Genomic DNA, 20,368 nt, shown 5'->3' with positions numbered 1-20,368 from the left:
TAGTTTTAGAGTAAATCGCTTAAAAAAAAAAAAAAAAATTGTTGTGTGTGGTGGGGGATGGAGGGACTGGGGGATTGGGGATGGGGGGAGAAGAGGGGGGTTGGAGGGGATATCTGTGTGTGTGTGTGTGTGTGTGTGTGTGTGTGTGTGTGTGTGTGTGTGTGTGTGTGTGTGTGTGTGTGTGTGTGTGTGTGTGAGAGTGAGTGAGTGAGTGAGTGAGTGAGTGAGTGAGTGAGTGAGTGAGTGAGTGAGTGACTGAAAGAGAATGAGTAAGTGAGTGAGTGAAGTGACTGAGTGAGAGAATGAGTGAGTGAGAGAATAAGCACGAGAATGGGTAAGTGAATGAATAAGTATGACAATGAGTAAGTGAGTGAGTGAGATGGGGTGGGGGAGTAGTGGTTCTTGTCTCTCTCCCTGTCCCCCATCCTAACCCACCCCATCCCTACTTGTCTCCCTCTCATTCCTCCCACACTCCCTCACCCCCATTTGCCTCCCTCCCCTTCCCCTCTCCCTCCCCCACCCATCCTTGTCTCCCTCCCTGTCCCCCTACCCACCCCCACCCCGCACTTAGCTCACTGCCTGCATGCTGTCAGTTGCCCTCAACCACACCTCCCAGTGCCTCACCTTACTGCATGTGATGTTTAATGTCTCAATGTTTAGCTGATGCAATCAACATTGTCTATCACCTGCCGTGTTATCTGAATTCCAACCGTAATCTTATGCCTCGCACTGTGTTCTATTTTACGTTGGTTGCAAAGCATGAATTTGAAACATAAATTGGGGCCTTCCCCCAAGTTATGTCCATCGTCACAGAGTAGTCAGGTCCTGTAAAATATGAGCAGCTTCCTCCAACTGCATTATTTCTTTTTTTTCTGCACTGTGACATTTTTTGGACACAAAATGGGACCTCCCATGTTATGTGAGTTTCGTGGCATAGGATCGAGCGTTATGCGAGCGCTGACTAATAATAATAATAACCCATCCATCCATCAATCATCCAACCCTATGTTGCCCTATGAGGAGCATAACAGCCCAGGGCAAGGCAAGTTGGTCCTGACATTTAAGATGAGGGTGACCAGCCTCACTCATCCCTGAGTGGCATTAAGTGAGCGGTAAACCCCAACTACCCCTTGGATATAAACCTTCACCAGCTCAATCCAACTGGTGCACTGTAATTACCCACTAAATCACCAGGTGCCATAATTTGGTTATATGAGTACCACTCTGCATAGTAAGTGGTTTCCTGGTGTACAGGAAATCATTTGGCTTGTCACTTAGTGTACAGTCATTCATAGGCAGAAGGATGGGGAAAGAATGAAAGAAAGAAAGACAGCAAAGGGAGTGTAAAGTCACCTGTAGGCAGAAGGATGAGGAAAGACCGAAGTAAAGAAAGGCAGAAGAAGATGGAAGGAAAGATGGAAGGAGAGGGAAAGGCAGACACCTGAGTGCAGCACTACATCATGTGAGTGGATGGTGAGTGCCCAAACCCACCACAGGATAATAATAATAATAATAATAGTAATGTGAGTGTATATATATATATATATATATATATATATATATATATATATATATAATCGCCTCCAAGTCGCCCTGTCCCCCACCATTTCACTGCTCCACTCCCAACCACACCCCCCTCTCTCATATACCTCTCCACCCCATCCCTCCATCTCATCCTCGGCCTCCCCCTCCCTCTTCCCCCCTCCACCTCACTCACATACACTCTCTTCGTCAGTCTTTCACCCTCCATCCTCTCCACATGGCCAAACCACCTCAGTGTATTCCTCCTAGTTTCAGTTATTTTGCATACATCAACTTTCGCACCCTCAAGGACCTGGACAATCTCTCTCTCTTTCACCTCATCATTCACTCCCATTACATTCCATGTTCCGATTACCATGTCCTTTGTCCGGTCCTTGGTCGTCATCTTTTGGTCAGTCCTTGTCTGAGGCTTATTGTTTGTCTTTATAGTTAGTTGTTTTCTGGGGAGGGGCACTAACCCTCCGCCAACCCTTTTAGTCGCCTCTTACGACAAGCAGGGATACTGGGGGAGTATTCTTGAAAAAAAAAAACTATCCCCAGGGGGTATATATATATGTGTGTGTATGTGTATATATATATATATATATATATATATATATATCTCCATCATTCAATCCTACATTGCCCAATGAGAAGCATAGGAGTCTGATGCTAGGCAAGTTGGTCTTGACATTTTAGATGAGAGTGACCAGCCTCACTCATCCCTGAGTGGCATTACATGAGAAATAAACCCAACCACCTCTTTGGACTACACAGGCTGAATCCAATTGGGGCATCTTAATCATCCTCTAAACCACCAGGCACCATGAGAGAGACAGAGAGAGAGAGAGCGCTAAGTATGTATAGTCAGCCAAAAAAGTTGTGTCTTTGTTTCAAACCCCGTAAATATTCGAACACATAAGTTGAAGCAGCATGGAGAGCATCACAAGTCTGGCAACTGTGTCGGATCAGATGGTGGTGGGGGGTGAGTGGTTTGGAGGTGGAGGTGGGGTAGTGGAGGATGTGTGTGCTGTAGTTATTGTTGGCAGTGTAGTCTAGCTATACACTGCAGAGCAGAGGTGGTAATGTGATATTACACCTGATTTAATACCTGTAAGTAGTGAAATGTATTGTTAATCTGAAATAATGTCTAGAACGTGTAGTCAAACAAGATTTGGCAGAAATAATGAGATGCTACCCCGCCCCCTCCCCACCTTCCTGCCACACCCCCTCTGCCAGGTATCGACTAGACACATAACGTCGGAATATAAGACAGACAGCTGTGCTTTTACTGTATGTTTACCTTCTGGACATGACAAGATATATTACATACCGGTACCATGTGTGGCGTGACACAGAGGCATGCTGTGCCTTCATAGTACTGTAATATTAAGAAAAGAATTTGTTTACACAAGTAGATCGTGTTTTAGTAAAGGGGTGAGGGAAACCATGCCACAGGTGTTTTGCAGAGTGATGAAACCAAGATATACAGTACACCCACCAACATATTCACATCTTCACAGTCATTCAGTTATCTATACTGAATGACAGGAAATAGAGGGATGATTCACCTTATCACTAATAAGTGCTGTTTTATATTATCATACTCATGACGTTTCATTATACTGTGTTGTATTGCAAACACTCATTACGAAACATATTCCACTATCATTCCGTCCTCTGAAGTATTTCAAATATCAAAGATGAATTAGACATGATAACCCATTTACTGTATATGAAACTACAGTATATTTCAGTTACATGTAAACTCATGATGATGCATATGTACACATTCAGTGACATAATACTGTAGTGATAAAAGCTGACTTTAACCCTATTACCTAGTATGTTATTCCCAACAGTTTACACACGACAGTTATAGATGGTATATAAAACATGGCAGCATACACATCCTCCACTACCCCACCTCCACAGCCAAACCACTCACCCCCACCACCATCTGGTCTGACACAGTTGCAGCAATCTCTACTGCTTCGACATGCCTGTTCGAATATTTACAGGGTTTGGATCGAAGACTGTTTTGGCTGATTATACAGTACCAGGTACATCACTAGTAACATAAACATTACCAGGGAGAGAAAATTTTTCACTTACAAGACTTTGGCTTTATTATCTGGATCAGATTCATTTTCAGAATCTGATTCATCATCTTTCTGTAGGAGTCCCTGAAGTGCAGCGTCAAATCTACCTCGTGCTGCATCCACATCACCACCTATGGGTAAAAGAAAGAAAGAAAAAAAAAAAATTATAACCACAAATGAAATTACTCCTCAACCATTCACCACCCAAGTTAATGGGTAAGGCAAAAACTTCACTGAGTGCAATATGAAAGGCAACTTTCTATGCCTTAATAGATCTGTCTTTCTTGTATAACAGTTGCAGTCCAAGCTGCAATCTCCTTCACATTCTTACCTTCCATTCCATATTTAGACCCACAGAGCTGCTTCTACACATGCTTTTTGGCTACACAACTAAACCACTTCCACCTATCTGTATGCATTAGGTAACTACCATAACTACACACTAACACTCTCAATATACAAGCATCCTTTGATTTTGTACATGTTCTATCCGTCCAGTTTCATTTCATTTTTGAAGGCTCCAACATGCTTGCATGCGACGGCCATGGTCACCTAATGGCGGGCCTCCATGCTGCTCGATCTCTGGCAGCCTCCCTGTTCAGTCCCTTGACCACGAGGTCACACTTAATGACCTCGTCCCAGGTCTTTTTTTGGTCTATCCCTCGCAACCCCACCCCTAATATTAACGCTTCTCACTTTTTGCACCAATTTTTTTTTTTTTTTTTTTTTACATGACCAACTCTGGGCAAAGGCTTCAAGGCCTATTTCTCAGGAGCAGTGACCTATCCCAAGGCCCAGTAGTCCTCCTGCACCTCCACATGTCACCACTTCGGCGCTAACACCCACCATCCATATTGAATACCGGTACATGCTAGGGCTGTCTCATACAGGACTGGTGTATTGGTATATTTCGTTTTCGTTTTTAAAGGCTCCAACATGCTTGCATGTGTCGGCCTTGGTCACCTAATGGCGGCTCTCCATGCTGCACGATCCATTGCAGCCTCCCTGTTCAGTCCCTTAACCCTAAGGTTACACTTAATGACCTTGTCCCATGTCTTTCTCGGTCTACCCCTCATAACCCCACCCCCAATATTAACACTTCTCACCTTCCTCACCCAACTATCATCCCCCATCCTCTCCACATGTCCAAACCACCTTAATCTACCTCTCCTCATCACAACACCAATACACTCCAGTCCCATCCTACCTCTCAACTCTTCCATTGTAAACCCAGCCCCTCCAGGCCTTGGACGCAGGGACGCACTGCACATCCACCTAATCATTGTCATTTCTGAACGTCTGAGCCGGCAAATGTCTTCCTCCTTCACTGCCCAGGTCTCACTGCCATACAGCATTACACTCCTAACACACGCTGCATACAAAGACCCCTTAGCATGTAGGGAGAGCCCCCTCAATGTCAGGAGAGGCAAGAGCTCCCTGAACTTCTTCCAACCACTTCTCACCCTAGCCACAGAGCTAGCTCCAGCCCCACCTCCAGCACACAACATGTCTCCTAAATAACAAAACTCTTCCACACACTCAAGAGATTCACCAGCAAGTTCAATTCTTTCACGTCTGACGATCTCCACCTGCTCACCCCGGCACGCCGTACACATAAAATCAGCATTATCTCGCAGTCTACCTCTGATACCACTACATCTCTTATGCACCCATTTATCACACACACCGCACACAAGATGGAATTACTTCCCACGCCCTTGTGGCAAACTGCACATGGCCACTCTCCCTCGTCTTTGACAGTACCGCCACCAACCCTAGATATCATCACTTTTGTTTTATCTGCATTTACCCTTAAACCCTTTTGCCCCATACCATCTCTCCACTTCCTAAACCTTTCCTCCGCCTCCCTTTCATTCTCTGCAATCAACACCAAATCATCAGCATACAACAACTCCAACGGGAGTCCGTTTCTAAAGTCACGTGAAAGGGCTTCAAGTACCATGATAAACAACATGGGACTCAAGACTGACCCCTGATGCACACCAACATTCACGGAAAACTCATCACTCAAATCTCCATTCACTCTCACCTGGGTGTGAGCACCCACATACATGGCCATAACCACCCTAACCAGCCACTCCTCCAAGCCAAGCTTTCTCATTGCCCACTTCACCACCTCTCTAGGGACTCTGTCAAAGGCCTTTTCCAAATCAACAAAAACAAAATAAAGATCCCTTCTCCTACCAATATATTTTTCCTGAAGCTGTCAAACAATGAATATGGCATCAGTGGTCCCCCTACCTGGCATAAACCCAAACTGCATCTCATCAATATTCACTCTTTCTCTAATCATACCTTCTAAAACTCTCTCCATTACCTTCATTATCTGATCTAAAAGCTTTATACCTCTATAATTCCCTCTTTCCAGGGCATCACCCTTCCCTTTATACACATTTACAATTACACTCTTCAGCCAATCATCTGGGACAACACACTCATAAATAATCCTATTTATCAGGTCAGTGACTAAACTCACCCCTATATCGCCTGAGGCCTTCAACATTTCGGCAGTCAACCCAGACACACCTGCTGCCTTCCCCACCCTCATCCTGCATATTGCCTCACTCACAGTAGCAGTATCAATCAAAGGCCAAGGGCCAGACACTGGATCTGCTGGCTCCAAACCTTCCCTGTCCCAGTCAAACTCCTCATTCAACAACCGGTTATAATGCTCTCTCCATGCATCTTTAATATCCTCACTGTTCACCACTACCCTTCCTTCATCATTCTTCACACACTGCTCACCTATGATATCCCGATTATCCCTCTTCACCTGACCTGCCACCCTAAATATATTTTTCCTTTCCCCATGATTTAGGTTATCAAGTAATTGTCTCTGTGACTCAGACTTTGCCCTGTATACCTCTCTCCTAGCCCTACGCTTGGCAGCCAAATATTCCTCTTTGCTACCACCCTTCTTCCATTCCCGGAAAAGCCTTCTTTTCTCCTTAATTGCAGCTTCTACACCCTCATTCCACCACCAAGTTACTTTATGTCTTGGTGGTCCTCTTGTCCAGCCGCATGTTACATCAGTAACTCTCAAGAGATTGTTCTTGAGGGCTCTGTACTGTTCATTAACGCCTCTGTCTATGGCTCCCTGTTCAGCTACCACTCTCCTCAACTCGCTATAGAAGGCATCCCTTACTACTTGGTTTTTCAGCTTCCATATTTTCCTCCTAGGTACATAAGTCCTCTTTTTCATCATTTGTTCTTTAAGCACCATATCACAAATCAATAGTTTGTGCTGCTGCACACACTCCTCACTTCTTATAACTTTAACATCCCTCACTAACCTCCTATCGGCCCTCCTAACCAGAAAATAATCTATCTGACTGCTATTTCCCCCAGACTCATACGTAATTAACCTACTGTCTCTTTTCCTAAAATATGTGTTGCACACAATCATGTCCATTGCCTCCCCAAACTCGAGTATCCTTTCCCCTTCTGCATTCCTTAGACCATATGCACATCCCCCATGCACTCCTTCATAACCTTGGGCTGCTTCACCTACATGACCATTTAAGTCCCCTCCCAAAATCACTATCTCATCATCCTGCATACCACCCACTACACGTATTAAATCATCCCAAAATCTATCTTTCTCTGATTCATCCAATCCTGCCTGTGGAGCATATACCGATATAATCACAACTATCTTTCTTCCCAACAGAATTTTCACAACCAATATCCTACCGCTTACTCTCAAAACATTCATAACATATTCCACCCATTTCTCCGCAACCATCACACCAACACCTCCATATCCGTCTGTCCTCCCCTGCCAAAACAACTTATAGCAACAGTCCTTCCCAACAATCTTTCTGGCTGATCCACCCCTGTATCGGACTTCCTGCAAACACGCCACGTCCACCCACCTCCTACTGAATGCCTCAACGACTTCCCCCGCTCTTCCCCTCAAACTTCCCACATTCCATGAACCCACCCTCATCCCCATGGGTGATTTACTGTCCTCAGGCTTGCTTTGAAACCTTTTTTGTTTTGTCATCTTCAGTATTAATAAATGGGGACAGACACAGCACAGGTCCCACTCACCGCACAATCCCAGGTCCAGGCAATGGATCCGGGACCCCTAGCCCACCAGCTTACCAGTGGCTGTGGTAGTGGCCTCGGGGCACCCTGCCAGGACAGCTGCAGGGACACCCTCCAAGCGCGTCTTGGCACTGCAACTATCCCGCCATTATACACCCACTGATAGGGCAGCCTCCTGGGACGCTACTCCCAGGTTCGGGCCCCTCTCTATTGGGCGGAAGCGGCAGCCTGGGAACCGCAATGCCCTGTACCCTCTAGCACAGGCCCGAGCCCCATCTCGCCCTGGACCCATGATCTATGCCGGCGGAACCCCCGCCACGCCTCCCCCCAGAAGTCCGCCACTAGGTAGCGGGGGCAAAGTTTTCTGGCCGCATGCCCTTGCTGGCGCCAACCCCTGTAACATAGTGGGATACGTTGTGTGAAATGTAAAGTGCATGTGGTGTAGTGCATAGATAGTTAGAGGAAATGTTTGGGAGAGTATGCTGGTCTACTCTCCATGTTACTGTCACACTGAAAAGGTCAGCAAAGGGGGATGGTTAGATAGCTAGTGAAACAGGAGCTCCAGCTCTCCCTATCACCAGCATTCCCATTCCCCTCGGGAGTACTACCCTGTTCGGCGGGTCATCTGGTAGATCAGGAAAATCTGCTTTTAGGAAATTCAAATCCTTGAACTGTTCCCTGCCCCAGCCGGGATTCGATCCTGGGTCCATCAGGACTGCAGGCCGCCTCTCTACCGATTCAGAAACGTCTCCCCCAGTTATCATCCCCAATCCACTCCACATGCCACAACCACCTCAGTCTACCTCTCCTCATCACAACACCAATACACTCCAGTCTCATCCTACCTCTCAACCCTTCCATCATAAACCTAGCCTCCCCAGGCCTTGCACTCAGGGATGCACTGCACATCCAACTAATCATCGTCAATTCTGTACATCTAAGCCTGCGAATATCCTCTTCCTTTACTGTCCAGGTCTCACTACCATACAATATTACACTCCTAACACATGCTGCAAACAAAGATCTTTTAGCACATACGGAGAGCCCTCTCAATGTCAGAAAAGGCAACAGCTCCCTCAACATCTTCCAACCACTCCTCACCGTAGCCACAGAGCTACCTCCAGCCCCACCTCCAGCACATAATAATAAGTCTCACAAATAACAAAACTCTTCCACACACTCAAGAGACTCACAAGCCAGTTCAATCCTTTCATGCCTGACCATCTCCAACTGCTCTCCCCAACACACCACACACGTAAAATCAGTGTTATCTCACAGTCAACCTCTAATACCACTATATCTCTTATGCACCCACTTATCACAAACACTGCACAAGATGGAATTACTTCCCATGCCCTTGTGGCAAATTGCACATGGCCACTCTCCCTCTTCTTTGACAGTACGGTACTGCCACCAGCCCTACATATGGCCACTCTCCCTCTTCTTTGACAGCACTGCCACCAACCCTACATATGGCCACTCACCCTCTTCTCTGACAGTACTGCCCCCAACCCTACATATCATCACTTTTATTTTATTTGCATTAACTCTTAAGCTCTTGTGCCCCATACCATCTCTTCATTTCCTAAATCTTTCCTCTACCTCCCTTTCATTCTCTGCAATCAACACCAAATCATCAATATACAATATCTCCCAAGGGAGTCCATTTCTGAAGAACCATGAGAGGGTTTCAAGTACCATGATAAACAACAAGGGACTCAAAACTGACTCCTGATGCACACCAACATTCATGGAAAACTCATCACTCAAATCTCCAGTCACTCTCACCTGTGTGCGAGCACCCACATACATGGCCATAACTACCCTAACCAGCCACTCCTCGATTCCTAGGCTTTCTCATTACCCACTTCACCATCTCTCTCGGGACTCTGTCAAAAGCCTTCTCCAGATCAACAGAAAGAAAGTACAGTTCCCCTTTCCTTCCTTCATAGTCATATTACACATCCACCTCATCATTCTCATTTTAATAAATTCCAGCAGCAGACATCTTCCTCATTAATTACCAAACTCATGTTTCATTATCCAGGAGCACCACACTTCTCACACATGAAGCAAATAATTTCCACTCATACAGAGACCCCCCATAAAGCCAATTTGTCAATCAGAAAGTACACCTTCAAATTTTTCCTACTATACTGTGTTTAATTCAATTAAGCATAAAAGTCCCAACTTGAATGCTGAGTTGTAATAAAAAATTAACAGTGAACTATGATGCTTGTCTCAGGGAAGTGCTACTGGGAGTTATAAAAAATTAACAGTGAAATATGATGCTTGTCCCAAGGAAGTGCTGTTGAAAGTACAGTATTGTCTTATTTTGCCACTGATCTATGGGAAATAGGTTGCAAAAAGAATGAAAATCTTTGCCTAATTAACCCTTCATGTCCCAGACGAAAAAACGTAACCCAGAACGCCATGTGGGGTCTTGAAAGACCCCAACTTAATTTTTGGATTTCTGCCATACGCACAAAGGTACAAATGTTGTGTCCATATGCTGACCAGGACATGACAAGTGTTGCCAATCCACCACGTGTCCCTTTTGTGTTTTATTTTTGTGTTTTTTTAATGAAAGTAAAATTTGTATGATTTTCTTCAAAATTTTTAAGTTTGCACATGAAATGAATACTGTGGAATATATTTTTTGGTTACATCATTCTTATTAATTCAGCATGCTCTTCTATCTACCTATCTATTGCCAGATGCCATAATCCCGTATGGGGTGGCCATTTGACTCTGAGTTATTTGTTTTACAGGGAGGAGCACTAACACTTCACCAACCCACTTGACACGTAGGGAACACATATGGTTTGGTTATATGGTTACCACCCAGCGTTGTAAATGGTTTCTTGGCTTACAGGAAACCATTTAGCTTGTCACTCAATGTAAAGCCACCTGTAACAGAAAGAAAAGCAATAAGCAGTGACAGAAAAGATGGGAGAAATAGGAAGAGAGGAGGGCAGGCACAGAAAAAGAATGATAAAGGCTAAGGAAGAAGTAGGCAGCACTACATCAAGTGAGTGGATGATGGTCACCACCAGCTCTTAATATAACAAAATATGGTAAATGTATTACCTAGTAGATAAAATACCATTAAAAAATATAAATATAGCTACTGTATCATGAAAATAAAATGAAGTCAAAAATTTGGTTGAATCTAGGTTCAGAACATAAACAAGACTGACATTTATATTCAGAAAACCCCTGATTTACAAATCAAGTAAGCATAAACATAAACAGTATTAACATATTTATCGAATGAGACAGTGTGCAATGGATGCAAGAGCATATAGAGGTTGGGGGAGTGGGTTTTCTAACCACCACTTGGTGGTGGTGAAAGTCAAGATTCAAATGAAATACAGGAATAGAAGAAGGGAAGGACAGGAGGAAGTAGTTCATACAAGGAGGGTGCAAAGGTTACAAAAGGTTGGAAAAACAGCAGAATACTGTATATACAAAAAGTGGAGGAGTGATTGGGTATATATGATTTGGAGCAGATGGGGGACGTGAAAGGTGTGTGCAAGATAGCTATTCACAGAAGAAATCGGTGCAGCATGTCAGGTGGTGTGTGGCGTGAAGAGAAGATGAAACGGGGTGCAAGGAACAGCATGGTGGAATAAGGAGATGAGACGGGCTGTGGCACAAAAGAAGGAAGCATACTCGTACAGTGACTGGATGAGAAACAGAGGTGTGGAGGAAGCTGACAGACTGAAGAGAGAGTTATATGTAGAGAGGAAGAGAGAGGTGAAAAGATTCATGAGCGACAGTAAGAAGACATTGGATGAGGAATTTGGAAGGAATCTGAGTGTAATGTGGAGGGAATCTAAGAAAATGTTCTGGAAAGAGGTTAAGGAAGTTAGACACAGTGTTAAAGTAATTAGTCAGGGAGTGAAAGATAAAAATGGTAGATTACTAGTGGATAAGCAAGAAAAAGTGAGCAGATGAAGAGAACACTTTAAGGAATTGTTGAACGTAAAGAATGAAAGTAATGCAAGTATAAGTGGCTGGGGAATGGTTGGGAGAAGGAGGGATGTGAGAAGTGAGGAAGAAATCAGTAGGATGGAAGTTGTGGAAACAATGAAGTTCAAAATGGGGGAAGACCCAGGAATTGATAGCGTGTGTGGTGAAAAGCTGAAGCATGGGGGAGAGATAGTAGTAGAATGGATGTGGAAGATGTGCAGATTGGCATGGGAGGAAGGTAAAGTCCTGGAGGATTGGAAGTCAGGTATAATTATTCCCCCATACAAAGGAAAAGGGGAAAATGAAGTTTGTGTTAATCATACGGGCATTTGTCTTCTTTGTGTAAAAGGAAAATTATATGGTAGGATACTTAATGATACAGTTAGGGAAACAACAGAGGAATTAGTTGAAGAAGAACGGGGAGGTTTTAGGATGGGAAGTGGCTGTGTAGATCAAATATTCATTCTTTGGTCTTTTGTGGAAAAGTTTGTAGAGAAGGGGAAGAAGCTGTATGCAGACTTCAGGGATTTGGAGAAAGCATATGACTGGGTGGACGGACAAGGACTGTGCAAAGTATTAAGAATGTATGGAGTAAATGGGAAGTTGTTGAATGCCGTGAAGAGTATGTATGAGGGTGCTAAGGCTGCAGTGCATTTGGACAGTGAACTGAGTGAATTTTTCCATTTGAAGGTTGGATTGAAACAGGGATGTGTCATGTCTCCATGACTGTTCAATCTGTAAATGGATGGAGTTATAAATGAGATGCAAGGTAGGGCAGTGGATGTTGGAACAATCTTAATGAGTGAGGACAGTGTGTGGAAACTCCCTGTACTGCTGTTTGCAGATGACACTGTGTTGTTAAGTGAAGATGAAGGGGAGCTGCAAGGCTTGGTGAATGAGTTAGGGAGAGTGTGTAAGTAACGGAACCTAAAGGTGAATATAGGGAAGAGTAAAGTTATGGTCTTAAAGAGAAATGAAGTCAGTGAATGTACAGTGAGGTTGGATGAGGAGGAAATGGAAAATGTGAGTACATTTAAGAACCTGGGTAGTGTGATGAGTAAGGATGGAAGTTTGGAGGGTGATGTGCTTGAATGGGTACCGTACAACAAGGAAGAAAGGTTGCTGGTTCTTTGAAAGCAGTGATAAGATAATGGGAAGTGAGCATGGAAGTGAAAAATTACTGCATGACAGTATTGTGATACCAACTCTAATGTATGGAAGTGAAGCTTGGACCTTGTTGGAGGGACACAAGTCAAGAGTGAGAAGAGTGGAAATGAGTTATCTGAGAGAAGCATGTGGAGTCACATGGAGAGACAGATTGACAAAAAGAGGACGTGAAGAAGCATTGTGGTGTGGATGTGGAGGTGATAGGAAGAATTAAGAGAAACACACTGAGGTGGGTTGGCCATGTGGAGAGGATGGAGAATGAGAGATTGATGGGTAAAGTGTATGTGAGTGAGGTGGAGGGAAGGAGAGGGAGAGGGAGGCCAAGGATGAGATGAAGGGATGGAGTGGAGAGGTACATGAGAGAGGGGGTTATGAGCTGGGAGCAGGGCAGTGAAATGGTGGGGGACAAAGTGACTTAGAGGTGACTTGTTTGTGGCCACCCCTTATGGGATTAAGGCATCTGGCAATAGACTCATTGATAGATAGATATTTATAATCAGAAAACTCCTGAATGATTGTAGCATCAGACAAATCACTGCAGGTGTCATTATCAGCATCAGAAATGGAAGGATATTCTAAGATTCTCCCCCGCTGACTGTAGAACATCTCAACATTCAGTGACATGGTCAATAATATGCAGAATCTGGAAAAGGAAAAAAAAAAAAGTTACTGGTACACGGAATGCTAGGTGGGATACCGGTACTGGATACTGGACAACCCCCAGTGAAGTTTGCGTCCTCCTAACTCCTGAACTATAAGAGTCTTTCTACTCAAATGTTGTGTGATTACACACTGGCCAACAACATACAAAGTCATGGCTTGCTAGATCCCTAAAACAATAAGTGGCTGAATGGCATCATTTTAAAAATGTGTTGGGGTCAACCTTGCCTTGCAAGGTATGTGGAAGGTATTAAGAATATATGGGGTGGAGGGGAAATTGCTGAATGCTGTGAAGAGTATGTACGAAGGAGCTAGGGCTACGGTGCGAGTGGATGGTGTGCTGAGTGAGTTCTTTGATCTCAATGTGGGACTGAAACAGGGTTGTGTGATGTCTCCATGGCTGTTTAATATATACATGGATGGGGTTGTAAAGGAGGTACAAGGTAGGGCAGTGGATGTGGGGGTGGCTCTAATGAATGAGGGTGAGATGTGGAAGATTCCAGTGTTGCTGTTTGCTGATGATACAATATTGTTGAGTGAAGATGAATGGGAGTTGCAAGGTTTGGTTAATGAATTTGGGACAGTGTGTAGGAGGAGGAAGCTGAAAGTTAATGTAAACAAAAGTAAAGTTATGGTGTTTGAGAGGAATGAAGTCACAGAATGTACAGTGAGGTTGGATGGTAAGGATATGACGAATGTGAGTGCATTCAAGTACTTGGGTAGTGTGATGAGTAAGGATGAAACTTTGGGGGACGAAGTGCGTGAAAGGGTACAGCAGGGAAGGAAGGTTATTGGTTCACTGAAAGCAGTGATGAGAAATAGGGAGGTGAGTATGGAAGTTAAGAAGTCACTGCATGATAGTATTGTGATCCCTGCCCTGACGTATGGAAGCGAGGCGTGGACCTTGCAAGAGGGGAACAAGTCAAGAGTGAGAGCAATGGAAATGAGTTACCGGTACTTGAGAGGAGCATGTGGAGTGGCATCGAGGGACAGGTTGACGAATGAAGAAGTGAAGGAACGTTGTGGGGTGGATCTGGATGTGGTTGAGAAGATTAGGAGAAATACACTGAGGTGGTCTGGACATGTAGAGAGAATGGAGAATGAAAGACTGACTAAGAGGGTGTATGTAGGTGAGGTGGAGGGAGGGAGAGGGAGGGGTAGACCGAGGATGAGGTGGAGGGATGGAGTTGACAGGTTTATGAGGGAAGGGGGGATGAGTTGAGGGGAGGGTAGTCAAATGGTGGGTGACAGAGCAACTTGGAGGCATTTTGTCTGCAGCCACCCTTTGCGGGATTAGGGCGTCGGGCTATAGATAGATAGACAGATAGTTGGGGTCAATCTGACCCCACATGGAATACAAAGGGTTAAAGTGAATGAACCATAGGTACCAGTATGGTACTCTGGCTCTTGAAACTGGGCTACCTTCTGCCCTACCTCCTACATTAATCATATCGTCAGGTAGCAAAACTCACCAACACACTAATGACCCACATCCCTGATGGTACGGTACTCTCCTGCTGCCTTGGCTGAAACAATCTCCCTAAGCTACATGAGGTGCACTCATTAGATGCAGCTAGAAGTTTTTATTGTTATAACTCCAAGCTCAACTGGATATGAAATTACTGAACTGCAGAATGAAGCTGTCATTTTCCTACAGTCCACACCTGCTTTCCAAGGGATCAGGAGGAAGTTCTGGGATACTTGCATAAATGGGCAGCAGAGCTACCTGGTTAGGCGTATTTCAGTGCTGCCACAGTTAGGTGTTACTCTCCATGTACCGGTACCAACATGAGGTACATATAGTTTCAGCCCTCCCTCAAACAACCAGAACAGTATGTGGCTTAAAGAAGGACTCAAAAAATATTAGGCCTGATATGACTGATTCCAGACAATTTTTAAAAAATCAAAAATTTCTTCTTCCCCATGCTACTTAACTTCTCTCCATGTAGCTAATCATTATTCTTACCATTTGGAGATATATATAACTATAGCTACATAGGCTAAGAGGAATGGGAAATTAATTAATTAATAATGTGCAGATCTCCAAATGCATGGACAGGTGTCACTCCATAGCTAGTCAGTAAAATCTACAGACTATGGAAAGTAGGCCTAAGCTACCACATAAACCAGGTCCAGTGCAGCCTAACTTTCCAACACAAATATAAAGGTACACTACATACTCCGAAGCAAAAATAAAACAAAACAAATAAAATAATAAATTATTAACTGATTAAATACACTGACACAATACCAGAGCATCCAAGAATTATTACAGTACCGTATTAAATGAATTTTCCTAATTCTTCTGATAAAGTGGTGCTCTCTTCCTTATGATAAACCAATAGACCAGCCCCCAGGCATGAAAATGAAGAACTGTAACAGCTGGCTTGCACACTACAAACACATGCAAGCAGCTGAGATAAGCATAAATGCTACTGGATACACCTCAAATGTAGGAGTTAGCTACCGTACTGTACCAAGAAAAGAAGGTGGTTCCCAGGGAAGTGTCTTTTATTTTCTAGCTACTGTGCTCAGACCAGATTCCCTTGTTGTCCTATGTACTGGCACTTCCCCCCCCTCCCCAAGTTCCCCAATTAGCTATCTTACTTCCTCATCTTTCATAGTCACCCTTACCAAGAATTCCTGGTAAATGTAGCTATATTATCGATGAAATGTTTTTAAACTGATCCACAACTATACCTGGTATATGATTTTAGAAATATTTTTTGACACAGTCTATTTGAATTAGGTGAGTTGTCTGTGATTCATCCATTGCAAATGCTTTATTTTGTACTTAGTAAACAAGGAAGGGATGATTCTCCACTACCTAACTCCATCTATCATTGCATCTATGTTAAAATGTGTGGTAAAAGGGAAATGTTCCCCCGAGCTACACCTTATTAGATCATATAGCCCTGCTTGATGACAAGAGGGTGCTACCCCTCCCAGCATGGCAGCTACTGGGCATGGCTCAAATTCAAGATTCCCCAGTCCCGAGTCCGACGCTCTACCACCGAGTCCGATGCTTTACTACTATGACACTTCCATTGCCGATTTATTCCTTTCCCCCTTTGATGTCACAATTTTCCCTCCTTGGGTTCATTAATAACCCCAGGGATAATTTGCAATGGAAGTGTCATAGGAGAAAACTGTTAGCAATCGATGAGATATAAACAGAAAACTCTTCATAATACTTGCACTCCAGTTGTGGCTCCTGCTAAATGTTATCCAAATGAGCTAACCTAAACTAATTTAACCTAACCTACCAGTAAACTTTTGTAGCTTCACACAGAACAATTTTAATGTAGATGTGATTAAAGGCACAGCAAGGAGCATAAGAAGACTTTCATTTAAAATAATAAGTACAAAATGAAGACTCTGTGGTGGAAATGACACAGAGATTAAACTTCAGTCAGACAGTGATTAAAAACTTTAAAATATTGTTTGATCAAAACCAAACATTATTTAAACTTCTCTACTGCTTTTCAATCAGACAGCTATTGACAATACTGTACATTCAAATGTACCTGATTACGGATCTAAACCATATATTAGCTACCTGAACTTCTCTTACTGCTTTTTAGCATATCACTTCCCGCTCCATCCCACTCTTTATTCATAACATAACCCACCCCTCTGTCCTCCCTGTTCTTCATCTTCCTCCATTACCTCACACCCTGACAATTAACTGTGAGGATCTGTACAATATACACAGCACAAGTGCCCGAACATATCCCTCCTGGGGCCTGGAAAGGAGTTTGATTTCCTCACCAAACTGATGCACTGCAAATTTACTTACCGGGCTCATCTCTTTCTAGTTTAACTCGTACCCCAGAGGACGACATGACTTGTCACTTAAGCTGCACTTACAATATGATATAATTTCCTGCTTTACTGTACAGTAAGCTTTGGGGGTAAAGGCTACACGCAAACAAGAACTTCAAAACAAACTTCAGCCCCTGGCATTCGAATGATAAATAAATAACAGACTAAGATGTGTGAACATAAAATATGTTAACCATTAATAAACGGATAATATTGGCATTATTAATGTCCAGCATTAACTATCGTACCTTTCCGTATTGGCTGCTTTAGGTTTTAACATACTGAAACCTCCTCTTACTTTGTAAATAATAAGAGGATAAAATGTCTCGCTACAGGTGTGCAAAAGAGTCTATTATGAGATCAACAATTTCAGGAAACTTTATTGTGATAACACATATTATTTTTAATAAGTGAAAATCGAATGTTGAAAATTGGAGGGAAGGTTGACGTATGCGCTCCGTTTGATATCCCATTACGCATCTCGGTTCAGTTATAGTCTAGGAAATGGAGAAACTGAGTGAATGGCCTATGGAAAAATATGCTCGCTTGATATCTCCACCGACGGAGGATGGAAAAACATGGGAAACACTTGACTCTTCAAAAGAACGCCCACTTATTCTCTCTCTGACGAAGGTAAGACAGTCGCCCATAGCCTAATGTGCGAAATAACAGTGGTGTACAGGTTAAATTACTGGCATTTTTGTATCTAATGAAAGCCATCATTTGGGACATTTTCCTGAAGTGATCAAGATTCGTGATATATGATTCCAGGGTTATACAGAAATTTGTGCTGGATTATTACTTGTTATGGAAAAAGTAAATTAAAGTTTTTTTTTTTTTTTTTACGGTACCACAAATAATATAAAACCTGTCTGGTAGACATTCTTTGGTATTGCTGCAATCCCCTAAGGTAAAGCCAAACAAATAATTTCCACGTCTGTCTGTCCTTTACCATTTGTCCCCATCCTCAAGCTTACATCCCCCTCTCACATATCTCTCCACTCAGTCCCTCTGTTTCATCCTTGGTTTCCCCCTTCCTCTCCATCTGTTATATACATTCTCCTAGTCAGTCTCTTATTCTACATTCTCTCTACATGGCCAAACCATCTCAGGGTAGGCTATTTTGACGCAGTCCCATTCACATCCATACAACTGTGTAACTCCATTGCATCTACCAAATAATTCATTTCCTCTGCTTTCACTTGTAACGAATATGTCAGCCTAATGTATAACTATACTCCATTTCACCAAGTTGGCACCATCGGTGATGTCGTCAACACCTGTAGTGTTGATGTAACTCCTCTGCAATGGGTAAATCTCTGTTTTACCTTGAAAACCAATATATAAAGGCAATACAAAAAGGTATATCCAGTTCTGAGCACCTTTATCAGTACTACAGGTGTTGACATCACTGATGGTGCCAGACTCGGTGAAGTGGGGTAGTGTTGAATTATATATATATATATATATATATATATATATATATATATATATATATATATATATATATATGTATATATGTATATATATATATATATATATATATATATATATATATATATATATATATATATATATATATATGCCAAGCACCGTTATTCACTTGACTTCGGCCAGACTGCCTAGGGAACGACTAGCGTACTACTAGTCCTACTTCATGACTTGTGTTGATCCAACAGGATCCAAGCTTCACTTCCGTGTGTTAGAGTGGGTATCACAATATTGTCATACACAGACTTTTTTATTTCCACGTTCACTTCTTTCTTCCCAGGAGCGTAACTCGGATTTATGAAATGGGGTGGCCAAATCTAATTATAGGGTGGCTCGAGAGCTCTTTAGCAAGGTTGGAGGGTATTCCCCAGGAAATTTCGGGTGGCCAAGCATACTCAAGGGGTGGCCAGTGCCACCCTCGCCATTCCTCGGGCTGTGCTACCGCCTGTTTCTCACCAACGATTTCAGTGACCGGGGCCAGCAACCTTTCTGCTTTGCTGTACTTATTCAAAAACAGTCCCCCCTTCCATCCTTATTCATCACGCTACCTAAGTAGTACTTGAATGCACCCACATTCTCTATTTCTTCACCATTCAGCCTCATTCTCTCCGACGAGGAGAGTGTGTTTTCACCCCTGTTTGTTTTTGGTTTGTTTGTCTGTTAGCAGAATTACTCAAAAACTAAAAGAGAGATTTGTACCATATGTAGTGGGTTGATAACCCATGTCCTAGGGAACAACCAATAACTTTTGGGGCCGATGTTTGTTAGCAGGATTACCCCAAAACTAAAAGAGATTTGGACCAGATTTGGTGGGTAGCTAGCCTATGCCCCAGGGAACAATCGATTACCTTTTGAGACCGATCCGGATCGTATTACAGATTCTGAATCCGGATAAGTCTTTCTGCGAAACTCTACCGCTAATCAGCGATGAGAAAACCTAACCCATTATGAAGAGTGTTTGGAAATTACGTTGCCAATATCGGAAAGATGCGCTCCACTGAGTGCCCTCTCTAGTTATATAGTCTCCTATTTCATTACTGTCAGTGACCACAGTTTTACCCTTATCTACATTCACTTCTAGATTCCGTTTCTTAGTTATATTCTTAAACTTTCACCTAGCCCCACCCTCCTTAACAAAATCCTGAATCACACAGTCTCACAAAAACGAAGGGATGAAGGGAAGACTGCATTATGTCCATATTCTTCAGCTAGTTTGTATATATCAGTGTTATCATTCGTCTGTCCATCTATCTCTCTATTGCTAACGCCTTAATTCTGTAAGGAATGGCCACAAACAAATCGCGTTCGCGTCGCCCTATCCGCCGTCATTTGACCTCCCTCACTGCGACTCACAACCCCCTCTCTCATATATTTCTCCACTCCTCCCCCCCATCTCATCCTTGGTGTGCCTCTCTTACCCACTTACACTCTTGTTGCCAGTCTCTCATTCTCCATTCGTCTTATCTACATTCAGGGTGGTGTCCTAAAGCTGGTGATGTCAGGGCTGCTGCTGGAGTACTGTAACCTTCGTCAGACCAAGGACATGAGGGTGCTGA

The 20,368-nt window shown here is 43.3% G+C and overlaps 1 protein-coding gene across 1 annotated transcript in view; it reads right to left on the bottom strand.

Annotated features, from left to right (window-relative positions):
- mip40 (Myb-interacting protein 40) overlaps positions 1-17,341 on the bottom strand; it is a 41,996-nt gene extending 24,655 nt beyond the window's left edge. The window contains exons 1-2 of the mRNA XM_080279747.1: positions 17,296-17,341; positions 3,637-3,754 (exon numbers count right to left, since the gene is read on the bottom strand). Coding sequence (XP_080135873.1) covers positions 3,637-3,754; positions 17,296-17,341 — 164 coding nt within the window. The remainder of the gene's footprint in view (positions 1-3,636; positions 3,755-17,295) is intronic.
- Between the last annotated feature and the right edge of the window lie 3,027 nt (positions 17,342-20,368).

This window comes from Coenobita brevimanus, chromosome 80 (genome assembly GCF_032717465.1).
Source record: "Coenobita brevimanus isolate Jiangsu-jjx chromosome 80, ASM3271746v2, whole genome shotgun sequence".
NCBI lineage: Eukaryota > Metazoa > Arthropoda > Malacostraca > Decapoda > Coenobitidae > Coenobita > Coenobita brevimanus.
Note: the sequence above shows the minus strand (reverse complement) of the source record. Positions and strands in the feature narration are given on the sequence as shown.